Source organism: Neopsephotus bourkii, unplaced genomic scaffold (assembly GCF_033783945.1).
Source record: "Neopsephotus bourkii isolate Nb327-2 ecotype Australia unplaced genomic scaffold, CSIRO-AGI_Nbou_v1 NB_1292, whole genome shotgun sequence".
Lineage (NCBI taxonomy): Eukaryota > Metazoa > Chordata > Aves > Psittaciformes > Psittacidae > Neopsephotus > Neopsephotus bourkii.
In genome coordinates this window covers 4,900,404-4,920,782 of record NW_026901776.1, presented here as the reverse complement: position 1 = coordinate 4,920,782, position 20,379 = coordinate 4,900,404, and the positions used below count along the sequence as shown (strand labels likewise).

Sequence of the window (20,379 nt, the reverse complement as noted above, 5' to 3'; positions counted from 1 at the left end):
GAAAAGAAGGAGTCTCAACTCAAAAGTTAAAACCCAAGAATCTCAGAGGCAGGATGACATTTATCAAGGGCATGGGCACAACTTTATTCCATCTTCTAGGTTGGAAGAAGGAATTCTGTGGTGGTGTCAGCTGTTGGGTATCTTCTACTTTTGGGCACCCAAAACATGCAAGGAGTAGACGTGGTCTCACAACAGGTACTGCTGTTTGGCAAGACTGATACTGCTCTGGCGAAACACATTAGAATGTGGTTGCCATTGGCAATACTAACCAGTTTTAGGGATAAATGCTCTTCTGTTCATGTGAAGTAAACCTAAATGAAATGGGTGAGGGAGAGACTCCACTGCAAAGGCAATGCGACCAAATAGGATTTGTGCATGTTGCAAAATGAAGAGACTCAAAGCCTAGGACACTTACCCTGGCCTCACTTCTTTGCTAAGTGATATAGCTGGTACTGAATTAGCTCACCTTTAGGGTAACCTCCCCGCCACGTACTAGTTATCTGCTTTGGTCTGCACCCCTCTTTCACACCACTACAAGCTTACCTGCATTTGATCGTTTCTTTGGATTTTTGAGACTTCGGCACCTGCCACTCATGGAGCTGCTGTTCTCACTCATGGAGTCTTGTGCTGAAGAGCCACTCCCCGTCGCCTCACTGTCCCTCATCATGCTCTCATAGCCACTGCTCCCCCCGCTGTGATAGAAGAGGGCTGTTTTCCCCATGGCAGGGGGCAGCTCCCCACTCAGGACACTGCTGTTGTCACTCCCGTGGCCACTGCTGCAGCGGTGAGGCTTCCGAGGAGGGGTGATCTTGCTGTAAGGTGAAGGCAGCATGTGAACAGCCGGCTTCTCATCTCCAGGAGGGCCCCCACGCTCCTCTGCCTCTGGGCTTCCCCGCAGCTGTAAGCCTCTGGCACTGGCACTCCCTTGGAGCAGCTCTGAAATCCGCCCGTTGACAGCCCGAAGGGGTAATTTAGAAGCAAGGCTGGCGCCCCGGTTTCTGCTGAGGGACTGCATTGACCAGGACATGTTCTTCCCACTTGGAGGCAAACTGGAGCTCTGCCCTACGGACTGAGGCAGTGACTTGGTTGAGAAGCTGAGAGTTTTGGTGGCAGAGGCGGATAGGCTGCGGGCCTTAGGACTTGCCAGCAGGAGCTTGCTGACAGCAGAGATCTTTGACTGGCTGGCCTTTGGAGAGGCACCTGCCGACTGGGAGAGGCCCGAGTTGGTGGGTGAGGACATGACACTACGGCTGAGGCTCCTCCCGGTGCGAGGCATGGTGGTGTCTTTGCCAGGGCTCATTTTAGAGCTCACAGAGGACAGGCTTTCTGCTCTTTCCAGTGACAAACACTCATAGTGGCTTCCAGTGGACCTCCCAAGGGAGTTGGTCCTGCTGGCGAGCTGCTCCAATTTGGCACTGAAGAGCTTGCTGCTGCTGCTGTTGCCACAGCTGCTGTCAATACCAGGGCCTTTCTGTTTGGCATTCAGCTCCTCAGGGAAGCTAGCCAGGAAGGACCCAGGCTGGCTGGAGGGACTGCTTGTGGTGCTGCTGGCTGTGCTGTGCTGGGGGCTGGCTCTGTTCTTCTGATCCAAGCTTGACTTTCTGACTGGTGGCAGAGGAGGAGTCCCTTTGGGACGAGTGAGAACACAGTGTTTGGGAGACACCATTTTCCTGTCAAGGCTAGCCTTAGAAAATTGGGGGAGGGCAGGAGAGCTGCCTCCACTGCTGTCAGTGGCAGTAGGATGGAGGTGAGCATCAGGCTCCTCCAGCTTGCTTGCCTTTGGGAGCCCTCGAGGGAGGCTACCATTCTTCAAGCTGTCACTGGAATGAACAGGGCTTTGGGTTGCTGAGCCAGACGCTGCCACCTCACACCCATCCACAATCCTCTTTAGACTCTCAGATCCTGGGGAGATAGAGGTGTCCCCACTGCTGCTGCTAAACCTGTCCACTGAGGACTGCTTTGTGCTGTGCTCAGCCTTGACTGAAACTGTGGCTGTGTCAGGCCTTGGACCATCACTGCTCCCAGAGCAGTCCTTCTTTACATCTTCTTCTCTCTTCAACCAAGGATCTTCAAATTTGATATCCTTCTTAGCACTGGATTCTCTCCTGTCATGGGGATGAGCAACCTTCGAGTCTGCAGTTACTGCTGGAACAGCATCATCAGTGTCTTGTGCTTTGAAGGGATTAACAGCAATACATGGATACACAGTAATGTTTGTCTTCATAGGGATGTAGCCTTCACAGCTGCTGAGGCTTGCAGTATTTTTGATTGTGACAGTAGTTTTCCCTAGAGCTGATATTTTACAGCCTTTGATGGGTGGCACTTTGCCGAAAGCTTCCTCCCCCATTTCTGACAGTATAAGCAAGTTGTCAGTCACAGGCTTCTGTTTGTCACTTAAACAAATCATGCTGGAACTTTGTATGGTGCTCGCAAACTCAGAGACAGGCGGTTCTGCCATTGCTTCCCCATGTCCATAGCATGCCTGGGCTATGAAGCTGTGGCATGACTGTTCACCATCACTCCCTGTGCTCATTTCACTCAACCATGAGCTGATGGATGAACGTCTGCTGCCATCATCCTGGGGTTTATCATCCAGGCCCAACTTTGGAAGTGGAAGGAACTGTGTGATACTGACTTCAGACACCGGAGCTGCACTGGAGTAACATTCAAGATCTTCAGATATGCTGCTGATAATACTGACTGGCCTAGATCCAGAGGCCAAAGCTTGCACAGAGCAGTCACTATTAAAACTGATGATACTGGTTGGGCGCCCATTGTCAAGGACCCCACTAATGGTTAGCTCTTCTACAAGGGTGAACACCAGCTCATCCTCTCCATTCAGCTCTAACGGCTGCTGCACAGTCACCATGGTGGTGCTCAGAATCTCCTTCTTGGATTCTGTAGAAATGCTTTGATGCTGATCTTCATCAAGAATGGTCTCTTCAAAATCCCCATTGCTGGAGGACACTGACTTCTTCATGATCTGAGGGCTCATGCCTACAGGTGGGGTCCGGATTTCTGACTGCAATAAAGATTCATTAGACGTCATCCCAGTATGCTTACTCAGAGGAGCTGGTGGGGGAGTGGAGCTGGGCAGAACTCCTTTCTGCGTATAGACCTTGCACCTCTGGGAAGGAGAAGTTGGTGGCTTGTACTCAGATGTCTTCGAGAGGCTCGCAATGCCAAGCCGGGGCGAACCCATTGGCCGAGGTTTGCCTTCCACAAATCCACAGGTGTTGAGACCTTCTCTGCTGCTCTGCAAGCTGGTGCTGTGTGCTAACTGACAAGAGCTAAGCTCTTTACTAGAGCTGCCTGTTACACTCCTGGGAGAAGAAGGAGTTGAAACATTAGTAAGAGCTCCAGAAGGAACAGGGGAGTGATTTCTCTTAGTTCTGCTGGGTGTTGCATTTATATTTTCCTTGGCTACTCTATCATGATACTGACATTCTGGCATTGAATCTTCCTTATCTGGTTCTGGTAAGTGGCTAAGCTCTGCCAGCTGGCTTGAGACAGAGCACTTTGACTTCTGGTCTGAGCTAAATTGAACAGGCATCTCTTCAAAGGGAAATCTGTCGGTCTCTTCACTGCCATCTATGCAATCCAGCCTCTCCTGGAGCTCTGCAAAGGTATTGCACTTCAGGCAGTCTCTTTCAGACGTGCTGGGCCCTGATTCACTAATTTCTTCCAACCTGCCCTCATTTTTTGTCTTTTGCAGAGCAGGAACTATGGGAACAAAGTCAGGGGGACCCTCATTATCCGTCAGTTCCTTATCGGAAAGGGCAGTGCCATTGGGGCCAACGTAAATCACTGTGTCACATGACTGCTCACTGCTGGAAGAATAATCAGGATCACTTGATAAATGCAAAATAGGGAAGTCTGGGTCAACAGTGTTTCTAGAATGGAAAGGCCTCAGCTGGGTTGGCCTTCGCATCCTGCCCTCCTCGCAGGAGCTCTCTCCTCCAGAAGAACTCGAAGTGTACTGCAATAAGAGAGAAAGAGATCATGACGTTTCAGCACTGCAAACAGCTCTTTGCGCAAAGCACATACACAAAAAGGTCACAGCCACATCTAAACTGGGAAATTAAACTAAGGCACAGAACTCTGAAGCTTCTTATCTATAGCCCTACAGAAAACACACAAGTGTTCAGTGGAGAACCCAATGCCCTAAATCTGTGTCCCACTCAAAATGACGAGACTTCAAAAAAAAACCAAATGTACTGAACAAATGGATTTGGATCTCTCCCTTAATTGAGCCCAGCCAAAGAAATCAGATTTTTGGCAAAGGCTTTGCTGATTTTGTGTGTGTGTGTGTGTGTGTGTGTGTGTGCTATAAAGAGGAACGAGAAAACTCATTACACAAGGCACAGAAAATAAAGGAAATCCCCATTTGATTATACTATCAGTGTACGGAATTGTATAATGTGCACTCAGAGGTCTCTGGGGACTGCTGTGATGGTGTGTGGACTGAATCCGTTCCCTTGCCTCTCTTCAAAACAGTGACAGAAAAGATTTTATAAATCCATAGGCACTCGTTGTACCCAATTCACACCATAAACTGTACAGAAGGAACCAGAACTCTAAAACATGAAAGTGGATACAGCCCATCCTCACTCCAATTCTTGGAAAATCTATCATCCATATTTAGAAGCAGTGGGAATAACAGGATCATCAGTACTGGCAATGGACACACTGCTTTGCATTTATTTTGCAGGAGCTCTCTCTGAGAAGCACAGAGAATCTAATTCTTAATTAATCCTAACTTTACAGCAGTCTCACTCCTTATTATTTCATTAGCACTAAAAGCATAACTGAAAACAAATTCTCTCTGACAGCTATACCATTAAATAAGGCCAGCTTACAAAACTGCTATAGCAGATGTCTGAACACATTCCTCTGTATCTGAAGCTGAAGCACTTACCCCTCCTAGTCTCTGTTATGTGCTCTAAACTACTTGCCTAGGACAAGATACATACAACCCACACACTTTGGAATCGATTACTGATTTTGTTACACACTGCTCTGTTAAGGATCATTCAGGGTCCTTCTTCCTCCCTCCTCCACCATTATAAGAAGGGAGTTATACACTGTCTTACCTTAGTTTTCTTTTTCTTCATCCTGAGGACCCTCGATGCAATCTGGATGGTGGACAGTGTCTCAGCGTAGTTCCCTGCGGCGGCTGAAATGTGAGCTATCATTGTGGTGCGGCAGTTCATATTCCCCAAGGACTCTCGAAGCAACATGGTGAGCTTGCTGTCCCTGTAAAATAAAATGAATTAAGGCTACATAAGTGAGCAAGGTTTCGCTTTGACCACTGTGATGCTGATTTTTTTCTCTTTTCAATGGAATCCTAATTAGTATCCCTCCTTAGGTTTGCATTCTCTTATTTCTCCAGCTGAGCGTGAATAAAAGACCCTGGACTACAATTTAAACACCTTTCCTCTTCCCAGTTCCCCCTTTCTGTCTTCTTCTGGCCTCAGTTCTTCTGTGCTGTTACCAATGCCAATACAGAAATGCAGACCAGTGTTGGAGACTAACTGTGAAGGAGCCACTGCAGCAAACATCTGCTGCCCTTTTCCAGTGCGTAGTGTATAAGCAAACTTCGGCCCAGCTCTGAAGGACAAGAGGTAATGAATTAGATTAGACAACTCAGATCTTTTTCTTGCCTTCTAGGGCACTGGGTAAGTCAATAATAATAATAGTTAAATCACTGAAATTAATTTTGCCAGTTGTACCAGTGAAATACAAAACAATCAAGCCTTAAAACTTAGCACAGTTGTTCTTTCATATTAGATCTTTTCTTCCACTGAGGCAGAAATCAAATTTTCTGTTCTTGCCATTTACTCTATTGTTCAGCATAGGATAGCTTTTTGAAATGCTGATGCTTTTCTGTGGGGTTGTCTGTGACTGGACTAAGAATATGAATTTTAACAGCACAGTGATGCATATATCACCTCTGTGGTGATCACCTAATCCTTCAGTCAGAAATGCACCATATAATTTTTAAAGATAGCTTTAGCTACAAGGTATACAGGCCAACTGGAGGGTTAGTAGGGAAATGGCATCCTTTTTTGAAGACAGCTTCTCCTACATTAGAGATTGTGGATGATAGTTACATACGGCTGAAAGCAAAGACAGCAACAGCCTGGCATTTACCTATTGCTGAAGAAATTTGTTTCACTGTTGTAATGACAGCAATACCTTCAGTGGCTGGGGATCAGATTTTTGGTACTCCCTCATCAATATCTAATAAACACCAGTGGTGCTTGTTTGCCCTTAGTCGTCCACTTATCCTTTCCAGCTCCTGGGAACTCTGCATAAAGCTGCAAGTGCTGGGAACTGAAGCTATGCCCACTGGATGGGACTGCCAGATATGCATAAAATTTCTTGAACCACTCTTTTTAATTGAGTAAACAATAGCATTTGGGATTCATATTTTGATGCAGCTAGCAATAAACCTGAGAAGCTCACAGATTGTGCCTCTCTTGACATTTCTAGTACTTGCAGTTTCAGCTAGGCTAGCAACACTGGAAGTAAAACATTTTTTGTTCCAGGATTTCTTCTTCCATCTGCTCCGGTCACATTGAAGGCAACCTGGTGTCTTTGAGATGCAAACAAACATCCAGAGAATATATTGAGACAGTCTCACTCATTCCACTTCTGACCTAAGGCTGCTTTGAATCCACAGATCCAGAGTTAATAAGCTGCTGTATCTCAGGTTAGTGGCCCTCCTTTCCATCAAGGAATAATCAAGATGTCAAATTTTGTATGTCAGTTGTTGCCACCCAATGCAGAGTTACAAAAAAATTTATGAACATCTGCACAGAAATCAGTAACAAGCTTCTCATTTGCTAGTGCTTCTATCATAGCAAAACATGAGATGACAGGGGAAAGGGCAAAAGAAAACATTCTGAACACGCTGGTCTCCTGAGAATACATAACCCATGCAGCCAGCATCAGCACACTGCAGCATGGTTCTCTTAGAGGTATGCATTACGAATATAAAATAATCTCTGCCATCTGCCCTGTACTGAAATACACACTTGCAAGAAGAATGATGATACAGAGGAAATACCTATCTATAATTCAAAAGATCCTCTGAACTAAAGGGCAGATTTGTTTAGGATTAAATCTTGAAACCAAGCTGCAAATCAGACCAGCCAACACTAATTTCTAATTTCAGTTTGCTCATTCAGCACAGTCTGCATCTTGACTACCAAATTCACTTTGCACCCAGACAAAATAACTAGCCTTTGTGTCACTATTTTACACTGAAAAATAAAATAAAGTTGAAGAAATTTGCTAAACAGATTTTTGTCAGTTCTTGACATTGTCACAAGACAAGGTCACCTGTTCAAGGTTCACTGATCTCTCACAATAGCACCTACTAACTTCTAAAGGAAAGAAAGAAAATCAAGGAGAACATAATAACACAAAAACGTGTGGCTTAATTTTTAACTCACCCTACCTTCATCAAGTAAAATATTAGTAAAATATTTTGGATGTCTCAATGAAATTTGCTTGAGAGTGTGAGACACAAAGTAGACGCTTTGCTCTGAATGCTGACATGGCATTTCTGCCTGAAAAAAAGAAAGGCTCTGAATTGTTTCATTATGTGATTCATGAACTGGTATTTGCAAAAGCAAGATTTCTTGTGAAAGCAGGTTTTACAAAGAGAAGGTCTGCACTGGAAGAGCTTTGAGAAGGAAGGTCTTTGTTGATGTCCTTGCTGTGCAAACTGAACTAAAACACAGGAAGTTTTGAAGAAACTCACAGAAGGGCTGCTGCTCCAAGGGGCATGTTGCTCATTGTGTTAAGCAAAGGCTGGCTTGCAGAAAGTCACAGATTTTTCATAGCAGCATAGTGAAATACACCACTGTCTTTATGGAAGATGGGAGATCTTCAGGAATGCTATGGCCCATTTCTATTCTGCTCCAAGAGCAACAAAATTATATGCCAGAGTAGCACAATAGCCCCATTTTATATACCTGTCTTCATTTCAAATGTATCTCTATCCCATCAACAAATGTTTTTATAGTTTCAGAAATTTACTATAATCTGTCATGAGCATACACAGAAAACAATGAAGATGGGGTCAGAATACCACACTTCAGACTCCAAAGCCTGTATATCAGTCAATTCTGTAGCTTTTTCAGTACTTAAAAGTTGCCTCATTTTTCCAACTGCATCACGTCCTCTAATAAAATACATTACCCTTACTTGTAAACAATTTCTTGCCTAACTCCTTAGATCACCATGGCTACAACAGGTAAAATCCTAAAATAAGGTATGCAAAGCTCTATCTTTGGAAAAGTCCAGAGGGAGGAGGCATGGGGACAGGACACTAAACTCAAATGTCTTTAGGAAGTATATCAGCAGGTATGGTATAGAGGATCCAGAAAGGAAGAACTGTGCAGATACCTAGGCAGAAAGTTCCACTTCATTCCATGGAGTAGCAGCCCTCCACATGGAGAGAAGCTCTCTCTTCTTCATGCTTCTCCCTTCTCCTTATTTCCATCTTCCCAAATTACAGCAGCTACTGAAGGACTTGTAGTGCTATTTTCTGAATCTCTCAATAGCTAACCTAAGGAACCCTAGCAGGTATTAAACCTCCACAAAACTGAGATGTGGTGGTGCTGCAGTGAGCAGCGCTCTTTGTGTTTACTCTTCGGAGACTTCACCATGCGAACCAGAATCCGTTTAAGTTAGTCCTTTCACTTGCTCAGTAAGAAGGAAAAATGTACATCTTCATGCTCCTCATATATATCTGTATTTTTCTTCCTCACAAATCATTAATCATACCCAGATTCAAACAATACAGAATCTTACATTGAAGAATGAAATATTCAAGATCATAGAATCATAGAATGGTTTGGGTTGGAAGGGACCTTAAAGATCACCTAGCTCCAACCCCCCCTGACATGAGCAGGGGCACCTTCCACTAGACAGTTTGCTCAAAGCCCCATCCAACCTAGCCTTGGACTCTGCCAGGGATGGGGCAGCCACAGCTTCTCTGGTCAACCTGTGCTAGTGCCTTAACACCCTCATAGTGAACCCTCATGGAAGATCATGATATGTTTCCTTGGAAATTGCATAAATCCCTCTTGCATTAATTCAAATTCTTTAATTTCATGACTGGATACTACGTTACCACTAGACCCCTGTCTCAGTCACTGCACAGGATAAACAGTGTTCACTGAACAAGACATTATCCAGTCTGTAATTTAATCCTTGCCTTCTAATGTGCAGCCTTGTGCTTTATCTACTGTTAGGTCTACAGAAACTCAGCTCTGAGTCCAGAATGACAGATTTTTTCCAAGGTTTCTGGGTTGTTTTTTTTTCCTGTGGTACTCATCACTTCAGTATCTGATGAAGGCCTCTGAGGCAAGGTATATAAACCTCTGATAATATCTGCAGCACTGAAGGCTTCATTAAGCATAGGTGTTTGGTGTGAAGCACTGATCTTTCGGAGCACTGAGCATTACATAGTCTTTTATATTCAAAGTACAGCTAAATCTGATTTCTCTTTCAGAGAAAATGGGGCAGCTGGTTCTCAATCTGAGTACCTGGAAAACCAGGAATGTAAACTTAGTAGCCATCTGAAGACTTTAGGAACGCATTGTCAGAAACAATTCTGAAGGCAGTATGAGCTCCTCTCAGAATACCTCCGTTCTCTTCCACAGCTCTTGGTCCCATTGTCCATATGTTTTCAAACTTCTGCTACAAATTAGGGAAGAAATTTATGGACAACCTCATTGCTGTATACAGCCCTGATTCATCTCTAAAGCAGGAAGCAGGTACTTTAGCTACCCTGAAAAGGCAATAACTGGGGAGGGGAAAGAGGAGCAAATCCTGCAAAGACAATACATGCAGCCAAAGTAAGCTTGCTAGCAGAACCCTGATTTTAACATTTCCTGCCCCTATAGTGATTGATTTCATGACCTGAATGCCGTTATATGTATTTCATGTAATTTCATGCAGATTTGTTTTTACACTTCAATGGGACATCAGCAAGCCTGGAACCTTCCTATGTACTAAATAGCCTCAGCTGCTGAACTAGCTGACTAGCTGGCAGCAACAGCTGACTGCCACCTTTGGTATGGACTAGTAGAGAAAAAGGACATGACTCTCAATTTACCATGAGGTTTTGCTAGTACTTGCTGCTTGCAGAAAAACAGTAAGACTCGTGAGCATCACAATCCTTTCACATGCCATAGGAGAGCTGTGCTTATATGTGCTCGCATCCTTTTTTTGCCATGTTCTTCTCTCAGACAATCCTGTTGTCTTCTACCAGTGCCTATCCTGGGCTTTTCTCATCCAACTTTCTTATTCATTCTCACAATATGTCCTCACACCTAACATCCTAAACACTGAGCTCCTTGCCTAAACAGCCCAGCAGAGCTCCATTTCATCCTGTTGTGGTCTAACCAGCTACACCAGACTTTGCCAGTCTCCAGTATCACTGCTAGACATTCTCCTATCACTATTCTTCTCTTTTCTCTTCTCATCTCTTGCTCCCACTAATGTTCTCCACTGTCACTGCCTGACCTCCAACGTCCCTCTCCCCACTCGAGTCCCCCCAGCTGCTCACTGATACCCAGAAGAGGAACCCCATAACCCTGCTGTAATTTGGTATGGCTGACTGCATCATGTTGCCTATATGAGGTGCAGACCAGGGTGAGGGGATATAGAATGGGCAATGCCTTCCTCTTTCAGATCCTTCAGCTTTGTGAGAATCTGTGCGAGCAATGTGTTTGAAATGAACTACACAGAAAGAGATAAATGGCAATTGCTTTTGTTTACGGCTGCAAAACAGAATTCATGAATACAAAACGAAGCAATAACAACTCATATTATGCTCAGAAATTTGCAGGAGTTTTCATTGCCCAGCATCTCATTCTCTATATGGGAGAGGCAAACACATGACTGTTCTGCAAAAGTAGGGAATACTAGAGAGGAAGATCCAGCTAAAATCTTGGAATAATTTTTCTGTGCAATTATTCAGCTAATACTATTATATGCTTTGTTTTGAGGTCCCCCCACCTTAACAACAAATATATTCTTTATCTTCCCTTTCTTCTCACCTGCCTGCTATGAGGATTTTGGTTATTCTGTGACAACAGCAGCACCATCAGGAATGTAAGTAATAACATTCCACAAGGGATACAAGATTATAACTAAGCTTTAGGACATGCAAGGGTGTGTGTTTGTGCTCTCTATTAATCATACACCTTAGCGTCTTCCTAGGCACTTAGCCAAAAGGAGAAAGTTGTCAACTCCCTCAAGGTGTTATTGTTACAGGATCAGATGATGTATGCCCTCAGGTGTCTTGTAATCTAATTATTTATAAAGTTATGTCAAAGGAAAAATCTCAGTAACTACAGCAGTTATTTTTGATCCTGAAGTCTTGACTCTTCTCCCTTGTGCTGCTGTACTGCTTTATTCAAAGTTATAAATGCTTGCATAACAAAGGAACCATATAAATACTCCATTTGGTTTTGGTTCTTATTGCATGGAAATAGTCTCTACAGAGGCAGCAAAGGCCCAAACCCAACAGTGGATGTTACAGGTGTGTAACAGCTGAGATCATGATGAACCAGTATAGCTTGTTTAGTTGTTTCTCTCCTTTCTGTTAAGAATTTCAATAGAGGAAGAGAGAAAATGGGAGCAATGTGTGTAGACACAGTTAAAATGAGGCCAGGTGGAGTGATAAAGCCCTTGGTGGTTCAGCCATATAAGCCTGGCTTTGTTTGCAGAACGAAGCGAGGCAGTTGAAGAAAGATGGGTAACATGTTGGACCTTTAACCCAGGGAATCCTTCACCTGGTGAAATAAGGCTTTGGGGAAATAATGAACTCATTCCAGGTGGAAGCTGACTGCCTTAAAAGGAAAATTAAGCAGTGTAAATCTCCAACACCAATGCAGTTACTTATCTTGTATGAAGCATATCAACACAACTGAGAAAGCTGTGCTCACTGTACAGGGGAAGGGGAAGCCAGCTGAAAGGAGTGCAGTGAGGGGATACTGTGCTCAAGTTCATGCACTGGCAAAATCACATCCACATCTGGAAAGGATGTGACACTGCAGCAGTCAAGAGCTGGAGAAATGTGTTGTTGCAGCCAACAGTGGGATAATAGGAACTAAAGTCTAGTATTACGAAATGCCTATAAAATGTAGGGGGCTTTCCCTAAAATTCTTATCTTTTAAGAGCCTGTGTGAAAATCTCATACTGCAGAACAAGCCTTATGCTTGTGACAACACATGAGCATGTGGCAGATGCACAAAATAGCATCTTTTGTTTCTTTTCAGCAAAGACAGAAAAAAAAAAAATAATGCCAGGAGTCTCAATAGCTGCAGCTACTCTGATTCCTTGAAACAGACTGAACATCACACCATAAAAGAGTTCATTCAAGAGTTATAGCTTTTGCATAACAGTTGCTCCCAAAGCTCATGAAACTTAAAACAGTCTACAAAACAGTCAAGGAGGACACTGTTATCCAAAAATGACATAGAAGTGCCCCACTCTTTGGAGGTGCCACTGAATGATGTCAGCAGCTCAAGCTTCTCCATAACAGACCTTACAATAATAATACCTTCCAGTATCTTCCAATATCTTACAGTATCTTGCATAATATCTTCCAATAAAGCAGTCAAATAACAGCTTCACTTTTACCTATGTATTAAAGAGTACATGGCAATATCAAGCTAAAGACATAAACTGTTATTTACAGGTCAGTGTGTTACCTCAGTGATTGCTCAGAAATCCAGATGTACTTGAAAGTCACAGAAAGCACAAGTTTTGGGGTGGGAGGGAGGGAGAAGGTGGTTGGGAGCACAGCTCTGCTGGACACCAGTGATGGTTTCAGAGAGAGGACTGCACTAAAAATGGACAAAATGATCTCTCTCCCATCTGTACTCCAACTTTCAGCAAAGAGCCAAACATCATTCACAAGCAAGAATTAAAGCCACACAAACAAAGCTAATCAAAGATAATAAAAAAGGAAAAGGATCCTAGTGGTCTGTCTCATTAAAGTGCCAGCTCCTAATAAATTCTAGCTGAAAAACAGAAGCTCAATTAATCCAGGGAGCTAATTAGGCTCAGCAACTTTATGTTGGATTTAGTGCCAGATTCTCCAAACCAGCAATGCCACTGGTTAAGAAGATATGTGCAATAAATATTGTGATTTATAGGACAAAAAAAAATAAATCCCATAGTCAAACCAGTTAAAAATTCCCACTAATGATCCAGATTTTAAATAATTTAAGGACTCTGCATGTGGCCGGGCTCTGTGTTAAATTCTACCAAGGTACACTCACAGAGGGAAGTAAAAAGCCTTCCCTTCTCACCCTGCCCCTCCCTTTTTGGCTCCCTTACTTGGAAGCATTACAGCAACCACAAGTTTGGCTCAACTTATCTCTACAAAGCCATTTGGCTGCTTCATATGAGTAGGCAACAGTCATATCTGCTATGGAAGAGCAACTGGAGCAGCTCAGGAGCTTGCTCACCATTTCCTTCAGCCTGCCTGCACCCTGAAAACACAGTGGGAACACTGGGAAGGGAAAGGGTGGAGTGTGGCTAGCCAGTGCGTATGCACATAGAGCAGCGACAGGAGAAAACTGAGACCTCGGATGAAGATAGGTCAACGGAGCGGTTTGCCTTAGTCGATGAGGAATGGGTTAAAGACCAGTTGAGCAATCTGGATATCCATAAATCCATGGGTCCAGATGGGATGCACCCGCGGGTGCTGAGGGAACTGGCTGAGGTCATTGCTAGACCGCTCTCCATCATCTTTACCAAGTCTTGGGAAACCGGAGAGGTGCCTGAGGACTGGAGGAAAGCAAATGTCACTCCTGTCTTCAAAAAGGGCAAGAAGGAGGACCCGGGTAACTATAGACCGGTTAGCCTCACCTCCATTCCTGGGAAAGTGATGGAACACCTTATCCTTGGTGCCATCTTAAGGCATATCAAGGATAAGAGGGTTATGAGGGGCAGTCAACATGGCTTCACCAAGGGGAAGTCATGCTTGACCGATCTCGTAGCCTTTTATGAGGAAATAACACGGTGGATGGATGATGGTAGAGCAGTGGATGTGGTCTACCTCGACTTCAGCAAAGCGTTTGACACGGTCTCCCACAGCATCCTTGCGGCTAAATTGAGGAAGTGTGGTCTGGATGATCGGGTAGTGAGGTGGACTGTGAACTGGCTGAAGGAGAGAAGCCAGAGAGTTGTAGTCTATGGGGCGGAGTCTAGTTGGAGGCCTGTATCTAGTGGAGTGCCTCAAGGGTTGGTACTGGGACCAGTATTATTTAATATATTCATCAACGATTTAGATGAGGGAATTGAGTGTACTATCAGCAAGTTTGCTGATGACACTAAGCTGGGAGGGGTGGCCGACACGCCAGAAGGCTGTGCTGCCATCCAGAGGGACCTGGACAGGCTGGAGAGCTGGGCGGGGAATAACCTGATGAAATATAACAAGGGAAAGTGTAGAGTCCTGCATCTGGGCAGGAACAACCCCAGGTTCCAGTATAGATTGGGGAACAACCTGTTAGAGAGCAGTGTAGGGGAGAGGGACCTGGGGGTCCTGGTGGACGACAGGGTGACCATGAGCCGACACTGTGCCCTTGTGGCCAAGAAGGCCAATGGCATCCTGGGGTGTATTAGAAGGGGGGTGGTTAGTAGGTCGAGAGAGGTCCTCCTTCCCCTCTACTCTGCCCTGGTGAGACCTCATCTGGAATATTGTGTCCAGTTCTGGGCCCCTCAGTTTAAAAAGGACAGGGACCTGCTGGAGAGAGTCCAGCGCAGGGCAACTAAGATGATTAAGGGAGTGGAGCATCTCCCTTATGAGGAAAGACTGAGGGAGCTGGGTCTCTATAGTTTAGAGAAGAGGAGATTAAGGGGTGACCTTATTAGTGTATATAAATATATAAAGGGGGAGTGTCACGAGGATGGAGCCAGGCTCTTCTCAGTGGCAAACAATGAAAGGACAAGGGGTAATGGGTACAAATTGGAGCACAAGAGGTTCCACTTAAACCTGAGAAGAAACTTCTTCTCAGTGAGGGTGACGGAACACTGGAACAGGCTGCCCAGGGAGGTTGTGGAATCTCCTTGTTTGGAGACATTCAAAACCCGCCTGGACACGTTCCTGTGTAACCTTATTTAGGTGTTCCTGCTCCGGCAGGGGGATTGGACTAGATGATCTTTTGAGGTTCCTTCCAATCTCTAACATACTGTGATACTGTGAAAACACACAAGAAAGAAGCATGAGGAAACATCCCCTGCCAATCTGCTGAGGACATATTCTGGAAACCACCTTCACACCAGGTAAGAGCACAGCAAAGAGACACCCAGCAAGGGCATTTCCAACACCCCTCCATAAGCAGGAAAAGCAGGATCCATTACCTTTGTTCAGTGTCTGCTTGCAGTGCTGCTGCCCCAAGCTCCCTCCGCCTTCACAGAGTCAAGCAGTAGGTTGATTAAAGCAAGGCTCTCCACTCTGCATTCAAGAGGCTAAGCAATGGGGCTGGTTTTTAGAAGGCCTCAGCTCCCTGCAGCTCAGCTGCTGCCAGTGTCATTGCCTAAAAAGCCACCACCAGTGACAGCACATACAAAGAAGCAGGGAAGCAGCCACCCTAACTCCTCTTTCAGTGCAAGCAAGCGTGTACCTACCAGACCAGCATGACTCTTGTGTTACCCACACAGCTAGGTTACCCTTTCAGCGGCCACACTGAATACACCATGGTAATTTGGAGTGGGACAGAAAGGCTACTCACTGCTGCACCAAGCATTCCCACTGCTCAGACAGAGGCAGCCTGCCTGGTGCACTCAGTGGCACCTGTGAGCCTGAGCATCTAGCAACAGCGCTTTGCCCTTTGCCTGCAAGCAGTGTTCAATTCACAGGTACTGAGTCAAATACCAGGATTATTTTCTCAAATGAAAATTAACTTCAAATGTTTGCAATTGATCCATGAATATTCATGATCTTTTGGGAGGATTTCATAATTACTTCATTCTGGTTAGGCTCATATGATCTGCAGTAGCAACAGCAGTAGTTTACAGTCCTTCATTCAAGATGCCAACAATTTGGCAGCATGACCTTCCCAGTTTCCTGTGCTGGAGAGCAGCCCAGGTTATCCTAATTGCAATCCCAAATGGAGTGGTACCTGAAAATAAATTGACTGCTGCTCAGTTTTAGAAACCACCCCACATGGCACTGCTACAAGCGTAAAGAGATGGCATCTCCAAAAAACTGGAAAGGTCACTCAGCAAAATACTTCTCATTTTGATAAGTAAGATTTTATGTGCCAACCTCCTAAAGCCTTCAGCCCACAGCATTATAGCAGAGGGTAGTGAAAGTACACGCAGTCCTATGTGGAAAGGGAAAAAAGGGAAAGAGAAGGCAGATTTTGGCTGTCAATATTATGAAAATTATACAGTTCATCTATGCTACTCACTAGATGTATTTCCAAAGAAAGTTAGGTTTAAGAGTTTGTACTGCCTGTGCACCTGTGTACCAGCTTGCCTCCTCACCTCCAGCAGTAAACTTCTAGACTGGTAGCTAATTTGAAGAAACTTTGCAAAAATAATATGAAAGCCTCAAAGATAGTAAGTCTCTATAAATGCTGTGAGAATTGATAGCTGTGTGGATGGAGAGAAATCCAGTCTGCGCTCCCACAGATAAAAGACTGTAACTCCTTAAACTCCACTCTTCACCACATCTGAAAAAAGCACACATATGAGAAATTCCCAACCACAGAGAAACTTCCATCCACTATTTATACCCTTTTGGATGTCAAAATTAAGAGACAAATTGTTAGAAATGTATTTTGTTGATGCTGATGCTCTCAGAACTCTTCATTTAGATCAACAGATCAAAAAATATGCACTCATATAAAAGTGGGTCTTGATTTTAAGCTGTCAAAACACAAAGTAAACCAGTGAAAATATTAAACTAGCAGCATTAAAGCAAAATAAACAGCCAGAAGCCTCAAGGCATGCTTCCATCTCTAGTAATCAATTTATTACCTCTTAAATTTCTTCTTCACGTACAGCTTCAAACTCTGCTTCACAGAGAAGAATGAAACTGCTAAAAGCTGCTAAAAGAAGCAATTCCTATCCACTGGCAAGGAAGATGGACTTTACAGGAACCAAGTGATCGGCTAACCTAAGGTGGGAATCAAGCAGGTGAAGTAAGCTACAAACCAGGGAATTTTTTAAGTCATCTGCCATTGATCAGCTAGCCTCAGTTGCTCAGCTCCAAACCACCTAGGAATTAAAAAAACATGTTATATAAGAATACTGTATTGGCATGTACAGGTAATATGCACAGGTCCTAGCAAATGTGCATGCCTCTCCTTCAAAAAATCTAGGTCAGTAATAAGGTGGCTAAGTATGGACTTAGCTGTCTAAATTTACACATGCTTTCTCTTTTGAGAATCACAGAATCATAGAATGGTTAAAGTTGGAAGGCAGCTTAAACATCATCCAGTTCCAACCCCCTTGCCATGGGCAGGGACACCCTGCACTAGACCAGGTTGCTCAAGGTCCCGTCTAATCTGGCTTTGAACACTGCCAGGGATGGGGCAGCCACAGCTTCTCCGGGCGACCTGTGCCAGAGTCTTACTACTCTCACAGTAAAGAATTTCCTTCTAATATCTAATCTCAATCTCCCCTCTGTCAGTTTAAAGCCCTTCCCCCTTGTCCTGTCACTACATGCCCTTGTTCCTCTGCAGATTTCTTGTAGGTCCCTTTAGGTACCAGAAAGCTTCTATAAAGTTTCACCTGAGCCTTCTCTTCTTCAGGCTGAACAAGCCCAACTCTCAGCCTGTCTTCACAGGAGAGGTGTTCCAGAGACAAGAATAAAATAGTATCTTCTGAAGTCAAATATATGGCATTGAAGTTAAACTGTGGAATCACAGGCAGTTTTATGATGACATTTTTGGCAGCTTAGGGCCAAATCTACCAGCTGCTGTAAGGCAATGATAATTTTGTCATCTATAAACACAAGCACATGAATACTAAATGTTTAGTTGTTTTATCCCTCTCACACTCCATACTTCATTCACAGAGACTCCAAATAAAACTCAAGGGACCCCAGTCTCCATACAAGTACAATGTACTGTAAGTAAAACTGGCCAAATCGATATATAAAGATTTTTAATGTATATACATTTGCTATTTAAAGCATTTGGAGATAGGCTGTATCAAATACATTTATCTTCATCTATGCAGCAATTTAAAATATTAATGATGCACATGCATTTTTCATGTTATCTGCAGTTTTGCTTCTCCTTTTAATGGATTTGTCTATTTATTTTGCCCACTATAATACCATTAATTAGACAAGTTCCTCAATAGGTTCTTATATCTCCAGTACTTCAGAGATCTCATAATAGCCTGTAAGAGTAAAGGAAAGGAACTCTTTTAAACATGCCATTTAGGAGCAGTTACATAGCTTGCAGTTTTACCTGAGGTAACCAGATCATGCTTTGGGGTTCGATAGGTATCTATTATACCCAGAAAATCAGCTGTAAATTCGAATATTTCCATGCTAATAGCTGCCTGTCCACAAGACTGGTAGTCAGGATAGATTTGTGAGTGCAAGAATGCAATATACAGCTACTAATGTTTGCGTATATTTATTTTTAAATTATAAGAGGGTATCTCTTAAAGAGTTAGCTGTTTAAAGTCCAAGAAGCACTCAAATAAAATTTCAAAGAGAAGTTGAGCCCGTTTTTCATAAAAAGCTCCTTCAACCATCTTCAAAAAGCCACAAACTGGACTCATTTACAGTGTGCCTGGAAGATCCTCCTTCTGTTTACAGAGCTACTGGTGAAGCTCAGGAATTACTGCAGCTGAAAATAGTTGAGGCTGCAAGAATATTTTGGCAAAGTACTCAATCTAGTCTTGCACTCTATCCTTGGCATCTGCACTCCTTTTCAGAGTGGCAAGCTGGAAGCCACTTACTCACCTATTTGCCCATGCCCTTTGGTTTCCATTACTCTCACTCCCTGCGGCTGGGAATGCTCCTGCCACATGTACAGACACCACTTACACTCTTTTCATGCTCTCTCTATTGCCTAACTCAATTTGGGTATGCAAGCCAAACTCATTTCATCTTCTCTCACATGACAAGTTATCCTGCTCCCCTTGTCAGTCTTTCTTGTACTTGTTTCAGTCTGAATTCATCCTTCATCTATATGGGTGACCAGAGCTGTATCCAGGAGAAGAATCACTAACCCCTTGTAGAACAGGATTACTATTTTTTCTGCTGTCACTCCCAATACCTCCTCAGATTCATTGCCTTCTTACTGTTACATCAGCTATGGACACCTGTGATCATTAACCAATATGCCTATATCAGCACACACACACCACCCTCTTTCTAGTTGATGAGCTGATGAGAATTCAGTAGAAATTGTTAGCAGTTCATCAGGTCAAGCCCTTGCATTAGCACCGTTTCCATTACTGTAGTCCTCGAGGTCCCACAGCTGCTCCTGTATGATCTTCTGATCTTCCTTTGTACAGATGATGTCTCTCAGCTTTGTGTATTATGATTAGCATGCTCCTGCTTTGTCTGCCAAGGCTGTTGATAATACACTAAATAAAATCTCTCCCCAACCCTGGTCCTTGAAGAACTTCCTGATGGCCCTCCCTCTATTCTCATAGCTCCCACTTCAATGCTAGCTACTTCTGTCTCATCAGTCTTCACCACCTGATGTACACCTTACAGCTCCTTGTCTTCTTCAGCTTAACAAATTATTTCCCAGGGGACAACAATTCAGTATTTACTCAGGTCTACACAGATTAAATTTACCACTGTTCTTTCACCCAGAAGTTGAGACATTAGATGTCATGTCTGCATAAAACAGAGGGTAAGGATTGCATCCAGAAGGTTGTATCCAAATATATCACCATTTTGGAAGGCATGCTGAATTTAAATGCATGGCCAGCTGTTCCAGATTTCCATGTCTTGGGAACAGTCAAGATATTTCAAGGCTCACCCTCTGAGAGGGCTATACCTGTTGTCTGGATTTACTTTAAAGTGAGTTTTAACTCAGGATTTGGAAATACTTCAGGATTTGTTGCTGTTACATCTGAATGTTAATACTGGATTTTTGTTATAGCAGGACTTTCTTAACATGTCAGTGTTAACTTTCACAGCAAATGCAGTAAGAAAAATTGATCACTTAACTCAGACAATCTAGCAGTGAACACATTTAAGCTCCTCTCTTCTCTCTATCCCTCCTCCTCCTCTATACACACTGATGAGCAAATAATTTAAAGAGGAGATTGTCTGCTGACTCTGTGAATTTTACTCAGCGGGAAAATACATTTATCTAATTGCATTTCAAATGGCAAGGATCTGAATAAATAAACAAG

At 43.7% G+C, this 20,379-nt stretch overlaps 1 protein-coding gene and 1 long non-coding RNA gene across 3 annotated transcripts in view; one reads left to right on the top strand and one right to left on the bottom strand.

The window, feature by feature from the left end:
* The window catches only part of KIF26B (kinesin family member 26B), a 295,966-nt gene that overhangs the window by 17,131 nt on the left and 258,456 nt on the right, over nt 1–20,379 (bottom strand). The window contains exons 11-12 of the mRNA XM_061365793.1: nt 5,094–5,256; nt 544–3,979 (exon numbers count right to left, since the gene is read on the bottom strand). Of these exons, the coding sequence (XP_061221777.1) occupies nt 544–3,979; nt 5,094–5,256 (3,599 nt within the window). The remainder of the gene's footprint in view (nt 1–543; nt 3,980–5,093; nt 5,257–20,379) is intronic.
* The window catches only part of LOC133218918 (uncharacterized), a 47,241-nt gene that overhangs the window by 21,262 nt on the left and 5,600 nt on the right, over nt 1–20,379 (top strand). Inside the window, exons 2-5 of one of the 2 annotated variants that reach the window (XR_009727299.1) lie at nt 5,121–5,241; nt 5,478–5,624; nt 6,552–6,715; nt 6,867–6,983. This is a non-coding gene — a long non-coding RNA (uncharacterized LOC133218918). The remainder of the gene's footprint in view (nt 1–5,120; nt 5,242–5,477; nt 5,625–6,551; nt 6,716–6,866; nt 6,984–20,379) is intronic. The other variant, XR_009727300.1, reaches the window with a different exon arrangement.